The sequence below is a fragment of the Sinocyclocheilus anshuiensis genome, unplaced genomic scaffold (assembly GCF_001515605.1).
Source record: "Sinocyclocheilus anshuiensis isolate Anshui unplaced genomic scaffold, SAMN03320099.WGS_v1.1 scaffold308, whole genome shotgun sequence".
NCBI lineage: Eukaryota > Metazoa > Chordata > Actinopteri > Cypriniformes > Cyprinidae > Sinocyclocheilus > Sinocyclocheilus anshuiensis.
Genome location: NW_015558619.1, coordinates 847,367 through 856,421, shown reverse-complemented (window position 1 = coordinate 856,421; position 9,055 = coordinate 847,367). Strand labels below are relative to the sequence as shown.

Below are 9,055 nucleotides of genomic sequence, written 5' to 3'. Positions count from 1 at the left end.
CGCAGGGCAGTATTCCAACATGATAACGACCCCAAACACACCTCCAAGACGACCACTGCCTTGCTAAAGAAGCTGAGGGTAAAGGTGATGGATTGGCCAAGCATGGGCATCCTCAAACGGAAGGTGGAGGAGCGCAAGGTCTCTAACATCCACCAGCTCCGTGATGTCGTCATGGAGGAGTGGAAGAGGACTCCAGTGGCAACCTGTGAAGCTCTGGTGAGCTCCATGCCCAAGAGGGTTAAGGCAGTGCTGGAAAATAATGGTGGGCGCACAAAATATTGACACTTTGGGCCCAATTTGGATATTTTCACTTAGGGGTGTACTCACTTTTGTGACCAGTGGTTTAGACATTAATGGCTGTGTGTTGAGTTATTTTGATGGGACAACAAATTTACACTGTTATACAAGCTGTACACTCACTACATTACATTGTAGCAAAGTGTCATTTCTTCAGTGTTGTCACAAGAAAAGATAATTTAAATATCTTTAAAATATTTACAAAAATGTGAGGGATGTACTCACTTCTGTGAGATACTGTATATTATGTAAACAAAAACTTGTTTTTGGATGCGATTAATTGTTTGACAGCACTACAATGGATATTATTACGTCCATCTAATTGGATTGAGCGCTGGTGATCGCTGGAGGATTGAAGACTGTAGAGTGAGAGGTTGTCGTGCTGTTCTCTACGTCCATTCATACAGACACCAGCATGAAGGATCCACAGCTACCAGGTAAAGTATATTTCTTCATGGATAGAGTATAGGGAGAGTTTTGACATTCTTTTGAAATGCACCATCTTGTAGGGCTATGCTTTATTAGACTTGTTTTTTTGTGCAGTGGTTATGTATAGATTATGAATAACATATCAAAAGAGAATTCTAAATATATTTTTCTTACAAGACAAATGAATGTGATCCTCTATTAACTGCATATTAATTACAGTATGCATAAGAAATTATCTTGAATGTTGTTTTAAATGTTTAATTTTTAATTTCAACACTTAATGCTTGCTCTTAAACACCGTTGTTTTTTTAAATATGAAGGGTTTCAGAGTACAAATGTGTGTCCAATAGATACATTAAGGACATTTTGTCATTTTCTAGAGTTCAAATGATATCTAGGACACTTATTTAGATTTTTTGTCAATACTGTGCAAAACATTGTATCAAAAGTAATTAATGAAAACAGTGTCATTAAGCGAAGTCCTATGCATTCCCAACTATTTGTTTGTTTTTTTCTTGCAGCATCGATGTTTCTGATATTGTAAGTAGTTCAGTGGATATCCTGTGTATTTTTAGAAGTGTGTCGAGTCTGCAACCTGTGATGCATGGTCTTAAAGAGGCTCCTAATCCACCCTTCTTAAAGACTTTCCTATTCAGATTTACAAGCCTGATCTTGTCTCCAGTGCAGACATACTGGACATTTGAATTTAAATAGAAAGGACATGCAGTCTGGATTAGGATTATACATCTCAAGAACATCTCTGTGACGAATGTGATATTCAGGGTGTTTAACATGTAATTTCAATATGCTGGTGTCATGCAAGACTTACATTTAGGGGTAGTTCTTTAATGAAAAGAATCTGTGAAATTTATGGTAAAACAATGGCAGCTGTGGTTGCAAGAACGTCATTGTAAAAAAATAAAGTAGCAACAAAACCCATGCCAGAGTCAGATGTAATTCCCCAAATTTTCCCCCAGCTAGTTATACACGGTTGTCCAAACAAAGAATGTCATATTTCTGAAATGTTAAGGGTTTGTAAGTTCCCAGCATGCATTGCAGCTGAATAAATTATGCGGTTATAGGATTATTGTTTTGCTGTGTGCTAACTTCATTTTAACCTTTGCTGTTATTTTGTCATTATATAGTTAGTTATTTGTTGTAAGAGCTCATTTTTGACATTTGTTGATTTTTACTGTTTTTGTTACTGTTCCTTAACAATGAAAGATATAGTTCGCTTAAAACTAACAGTATATATACAGCTGTCAAAACAATACATTAATTTACTGTGTTACTTCATGAAAATTTGCTGAACAAGAAATCTGTTGCTGTCTTGATGAATTTGTTGGCTGAATGAGGCATTGTGCTTTTACTGAACAAACAAATTCAAACTGATAGTGTTACTCAGTACAATTATTAAGATAACAGTTGAGAGAACTTAACCTGAACGCATCAAGTTGAATTTGATTTTTAACTTCTCTCAAAAAGTTATTTATACAGTGACTTGATTTTGATAAAAAAAAAAGGGTTGCATTTAAATGAACTAGCTTTATTAAAGTAAACAAATATTTTAACAGAATCAACCTAAATACATTATCTTATTAAAAATGTATAAAATAAAAATTCATTTTTATGGGTTAAATAAAAATAATAGCTCCTAAAGATAACATGTAATCTTTGATTTAAAGGCAGATTTGATTTATTTATTTATTTATTTTTTCTAAATTAAAATGGCAGTTTTGTAAAGAAATGAATATGCCGTAACTGTTTATATTTAAAATAAATGACAAATAAAAATCATTAGGTCCTGACGTATGTTTGGTAAATGTAAATGTGAAGCAATAGCTGTGTCAGTCTCCGCAGACTGGGACACTTTCTCTCACTGACCTTCCATGCTGAAGGAAAGGTTTACAGGAGCTTAACCTTTCAAAGATGGGATCAACAGAGATCATGACACTGAAGTAGGAAATCTGCTTGTAATAGTCTGGAAAATCCAACATCGAGGCCAGTACCAGAGTAATTTAAATATCATGCAAAACCTCCTATTAGTTGCAGTAATTAATTGTCTCATTATTTATTCTTTATAAACATGTACTTGAAAAATATGCTCAATTGAGTTCAACTATTGTCTTTGAAATACAAAACGGCACGAAAGGTTAAAGGTTAAAAATGAACTCCGTTGACCCTAAAACACTCTTCACAACTCTTATCATAGAGGATCCATAAAATGACATTTATTAAACTTTTTTTATTAACCTCAGTATTTTGACTGATATTTTCAGTCTTCTTTTTTTATTTGTCTCATCCAAGGTAGCAAAACACTAAATGTCTGGGCGAAGCGACATGGGAAAAAAGGAAAGAATGAGCCGGCGGCCCAACCTGCCCAGAAGGAAGCAGAAACACGCAAGGCTCCAGCACTGACGCCTGAACAACGAGCGAAGCAGACGGCCTTCGAGAGGGTCCTGTATGACATGTCCCACAATGACCAGGTCATCAGTGACATAATGCTGGGCCACAGGATTGCTTTCTATGATCTCAGAGGAGAAATAGGGACTGGAAATTTCTCCCAGGTCAAACTGGGCGTTTACGCTTTGACTAAAGGTGAGACCGTCAAAGTGAGACATTCTTTTTTTTTTTCATTTTAAGCGTGCATTAGAAAAATCAAAATGGTGTCTGAATGTAAAAACCAGACCATATTGGCAAATAAATGATATCTGTATTTTGAATCTCTAATGTTAAGAACATTTAAAATGTCCAAATGAAATACTTTATGGGACCACTGCATGTGCAAATCAGATACTTCTTTAATAAAATCGTGATTTTTATCTATTTTGTATAACATTAAATAGTGTTTGTCTGAACTAGATATTTTATAGTTGGAATGAAATTAAAATTCCAACCTGATCTCATGAGAAATTGTAACTACATCACTTGCTCACCAGTGGATCCACTGCAGTGAATGGGTGCCGTCAGAATGAGAGTCCAAACAGCTGGAGAAAGCAATATTGTGGAGAGAGGACTTCTTTTAGTTGGAAGTTAAAAACATTTTAATGATGAATTTGTTTCTTACAAACATGCAGCTTTTTGCTTCACAAGACATTAATTGATAGACTGGAGTGGTGTGGATTATTGTGATGTTTTATCAGCTGTTTGGACTCTCATTCTGACGGCACCCATTCACTGCAGAGCATCCATTGCTGAGCAAGTGATGCAATGCTACATTTCTCCAAATCTGATGAAGAAACAAACTCATCTACATATTGGATGGCCTGAGAGTGAGTAAATGTTCAGCAAATGTTCATTTTTGGATGAACTATCCCTTTAAACTTAGCCTTCCTTTTTCTCCAATCATTCAGTCAGCTTAAACCCATTCATCTGCCTTGATTTTTGGCAGAAGAATTTTCCAAATCCAGTCAACAACCAATGCTTAGAACCAAGTCCCTGTTTTACATTTAGTCGTTTTCTAGAATCCATTACACTCAGATGTACTTCACAATATGAAAAAAGCAAGATCTGTCGATACTTCATCACGGCTTTACGCTCTCTGGATTTCTGTGATCTGTCAGTTAGCAGCTCCTGACAGCAGGCGGCACAGTCGAACTGTGTCTGTAGATGTCAGTGACCCCGAGTTGATCCGCTCATGTAATCCATCAGATTTACAGCACCCCCTATGTGAATCGCTCTAATATTTTTGGTGGGCTGGTTGAGATGCCTTTTGAAAGCAGCACAGCAGGGAGGCCTCTCTAGCATTCTGCCACATATTTTTTAAAGACCTTTACTAAGATTTTAAGATAAAAAGGCCACTAGAATATTTCACTAGAACCCCTGCTACGCTTGAATAACATGGATTTCCCCAAATATAATTCACTGTGATTTAACACACCTCCCTCTCTCTGTCTCACAGAGCGTGTTGCAGTAAAGATCCTCAATAAGGTGCGTCTCGACAAGAAGTCGCAGAATCTGTTTGCCTCAGAGATCATCTGCATGGAAAAACTCTCCCATCCAAACATTGTGCGTCTGTATGAGGTGCTTGAGACCAGTAAGCATTTGTACCTCGCAATGGAGTACGGCAGCGGAGGAGACCTGTTCTCACGCATCACCAGCAGAGGGTGCCTGTCAGACCTGGAAAGCAAGCTCATCTTTGCCCAGATCATCTCAGCCATCAAATACATGGTGAGAGCAGCAAGGCCTTGTCCTCACCTGACCTGACAACAGCTCCTGTTTATTAATGCTGCTTGAGAAGACAAGCATCGCTCCCTATATCGCTCGCACTTAGAATTAGGAATTTGAACTAATCCCTCAAAATCCGTATTAAAACTATGTTACTCATCCTGCACGTGTGCTACAAACGTGAATTATACCAGTGATTTGTTGAGAATAGGTGCTCTGTTACTTTTCTAAGCAATTGGATATATTATGAGACATAATGTTTGGTCATTTGTTCAATTCAGTTAGATTATTTTGGTGAAATTATTTTTACCAAGACTGCTGTTCAGTGGTAGATTAGGTGTCTAGTTTTTGTTAACTGAAAATTGTTACTGTATTTTTACTGATTTAAACTGAAATTATACTACCGTTCAAACACTTAGATTTTTATATTTTAGATAGATTTTTTTTTTCAAATTATTTTAATACTTTAGCATTAAATATATCAGAAGTGTCAGTAAAGACATTTATAATGTTACAAAAGATTTCTATTCATCAAATACTGAAAAAAATATATCTACATTATTGTTTTTACAAAAATATTAAGCAGCACAGCTGCTTTCATCGCTGATAATCAGAAATGTTTCTTTAGCAGTGAATATTAGAATGATTTCTGAAGGATCATGTGACACTAAAGACTGGAGTAATGATGCTGAAAATTTAGTTTTGATCACAGAAATAAATTACATTTTACAATATATTCAAATAGAAAACAGTTATTTTAAATGGTAATAATATTTCAATTTGTTTTCTGTTTTTACTGTATTTTTGATCAAATAAATGCAACCTTGCTGAGCAGAAGTGACTTTTTTTCAAAAACATAAAAAAAAATTATAATTTACAGACTTTTGAACGGTAGTGCAGGTCAAGAATTATATTTTAATTAAGAACATGTACAAGTAAAACATTTAGTATTATTATAATAATAGTTCATTAAATTCTGTAATGGATGCATTATCTTTTTACTGACAGATCAAAACCCTGTATGTTAAATATAGTTATTAATTAAGACTGATCAGCAAAATTCATTGAATTACATTTACGATTTTTGTCAGTGGTCAGTTTAAAGTTCACAATTTTCCTATATATATATATTTATGACCCTGGAGCACAAAACCAGTCTTAAGTCGCTGGGGTATATTTGTAGCAATAGCCAAAAATACATTGTATGGGTCAAAATGATCGATTTTTCTTTTATGACAAAAATCATTAGGATATTAAGTAAAGATCATGTTCCATGAAGATATTTTGTAAATTTTCAACCGTAAATATATCAACATTTAATTTTTGATTAATAATATGCATTGTTTAAAAAAATTGACTCTTATGACTGGTTTTGTGGTCAAGGGTCACACACACACATATATATATGTATTTATATATTAATTATATATTTATATATTTATATTTATATATATATACAGTATATATATATATATAATTTTACAAGGTATGATTCAGTCTAACAGATCTTTATATTTCATTGTTTGTTTTTCAGCATGAAAACAACATCGTCCATCGTGACCTGAAAGCAGAAAATATTTTTTACACCACATGCTACTGCATCAAAGTGGGTGACTTTGGTTTCAGTGTTGTCAGTGAGCCGACCGAAACTCTGAAAACGTTTTGCGGCTCCCCGCCGTATGCAGCCCCTGAGCTGTTCAGAGACAAAAGCTACGTGGGCCGTTATGTGGACATCTGGGCACTGGGCATCCTACTCTACTTTATGGTGACCGCCACCATGCCTTTCTACGCCAACAACTTAGGCCGACTGAAACGCTGCATCCTGCAGGGGGCATACAGCATCCCGCCCTATGTCCCTGAGCCCTGCCAACTGGCCATCAAAGGCATGCTGAGACCCGTACCTGTGGACCGGACCACTGTGTCACAGCTGATGGTATGCTCCTGGCTGAGGGGCATCGAATACCCCAAACCCTATCCTGCTTTCAGCGCGACGCCCAATTACCTGGCTGACCCTGTGAAGAGTCTGTGTGTGGAGGAACAGGAAGTGAAGTCGGCCCTGAGTGAGCTGGGCATCAGTGGCACGCACCTGCAGAATAACACCTGCACTGACTGTCGCAGCCCAATAACAGGAATTTATCGTATCCTGCTGCACCGCATCCAGAAGAGGAGATCCGCGGAAGCGGTAGGATATTCCGCCCTGTACCCGGAAGATTTTGGTACCAAGAAATACTGGGCCAACAACGCAACTGCTAAGCACAATCCTTCTGCAGTGTGTAATGTCTTATGAAGACCGCCTTTTAATGGTTCATAGGTGGATAATGTGTTTGATGCCATGCTTCAGGAAGTAATGAATTTATGTGCTGTTTTTTTGCGATTAATTACAAATCCCAGCATCCCAGAATCGATCCCAAGATCAGTCTTTTACATTTAATCATATTTTTGTAATATACCAAATTAAAAGGTTTCCTTTATTTGGTGCTTATCTGCTGCTGAATCTAGTACTGTATGTGATTTAATGACAGCGCGACAAGTGTAGCCCGCTTGCTGAAATTAATGACTCTTACAAGTCGGTTCATAATAGCGAATCAAAAACCTACAGCACAACAAGTGTAGCCTGATTCCCAAAACGAGTGATTCGGATGAGTCGGTTCTTTTTAACGAATCTAAATACAGTGCAACAAGTGTAGCCCGATTCCCAAAACTGCTCTTACAAGACGGTTCTTTTTAACGAAGCAAGAACATACAGTGAATCAAGTGTAACCTGATTCCCAAAACGAATGACTCTTACGAGTCGGTTCTTTTTAATGAACCTAAATACAGTGCATCAAGTGTAGCCTGATTCCCGAAACGGATCTTACAAGATGGTTCTTTTTAACGAATCAAGAACATACAGTGCATCAAGTGTAGCCTGATTCCCAAAATGAATGACTCTTACGAGTCAGTTTCTTTTAGTGAATCAAAATACAGCGCAGCAAGTGTAGCCCAATTTCCGAAATCTTCTTTTTAACAAATCAAAAACATACTGTGGAACAATTTCAACCTGATTCCCGAAACAAAAGAACTGGTTCTTTTTAGTGAATCAGTAACATGCAGTGCAACAAGTGTAGCCCGATTTCTGAAATAAATGATGAGTCTCTTACTATGAGCCTGTTTTCAACGAATCAAAACTATTTTAATGAACCTAAATACAGTGCATCAAGTGTAGCCTGATTCCCGAAACGGATCTTACAAGATGGTTCTTTTTAACGAATCAAGAACATACAGTGCATCAAGTGTAGCCTGATTCCCAAAATGAATGACTCTTACGAGTCAGTTTCTTTTAGTGAATCAAAATACAGCGCAGCAAGTGTAGCCCAATTTCCGAAATCTTCTTTTTAACAAATCAAAAACATACTGTGGAACAATTTCAACCTGATTCCCGAAACAAAAGAACTGGTTCTTTTTAGTGAATCAGTAACATGCAGTGCAACAAGTGTAGCCCGATTTCTGAAATAAATGATGAGTCTAAACTATGAGCCTGTTTTCAACGAATCAAAACTATATAGTCGGACAGATTGATTCCTGAAATGAATGACTCTTATGAGCCAGTTTTTTTTAAGGAATAGCTAAAAAATGGGACTGAATCATTATAACTGAAAAATAAAATGCTCAAATGAATCAGAATAAATCAGTTGCACTGCATAGTTTTTATTCTATTTGACAAAATCTGCAGGGTCCAGTGGGGACCAAAGGTCTGAGACCATTTCTGAAAATGCTTACATTTGAAATACTTGTTTATTTTGTATGTCACTTTGTTTTATTTTTGCTTTCAACAACAATAAACTCTTTTCACAAAGGTCTTCGACTTTTAGACCTCATTGAAATATGTTGGTACTGCTGCTTTTCATTTAACAGCCTGTATATTAGCCTAAATCAAAACATTTTATATAAGCAGCACAAATTGCATGCACATTTGGATTTATCACACACATGTAATTCTATTAGTAGATGTTTTTATTTTGCAGTCGATCCGCAAGAGGTCATTTACTGTTGCCAAGTTGAATACGGAGATGTGACCAATACTTAACATTTAGGAAAACATTTGATACATTGTTGTATCACTGAATGGTTGAATGTTTGAGATGTTGTTTGTTTGATATAGTCTGAGCCACAGCTTTTGGTT

The 9,055-nt window shown here is 36.3% G+C and overlaps 1 protein-coding gene across 1 annotated transcript; it reads left to right on the top strand.

The window, feature by feature from the left end:
• The first annotated feature begins 627 nt into the window (after positions 1–627).
• On the top strand, positions 628–8,058 carry LOC107680505 (serine/threonine-protein kinase NIM1). The gene is made up of 4 exons (XM_016476399.1): positions 628–734; positions 3,034–3,324; positions 4,628–4,896; positions 6,428–8,058. Exons 1-4 carry the CDS (start codon positions 713–715, stop codon positions 7,178–7,180), a joined length of 1,335 nt encoding a protein of 444 aa, XP_016331885.1. The 5' UTR covers positions 628–712; the 3' UTR covers positions 7,181–8,058.
• Positions 8,059–9,055: the final 997 nt, after the last annotated feature.

Coding starts and splice junctions, on each gene's coding strand:
- LOC107680505 (XM_016476399.1), top strand. CDS start 713: ATGAAGGATCCACAGCTACCAG. Junction 735..3,033: donor GAAGGATCCACAGCTACCAG/GTAAAGTATATT, acceptor GTCTCATCCAAG/GTAGCAAAACACTAAATGTC. Junction 3,325..4,627: donor CGTTTACGCTTTGACTAAAG/GTGAGACCGTCA, acceptor TCTGTCTCACAG/AGCGTGTTGCAGTAAAGATC.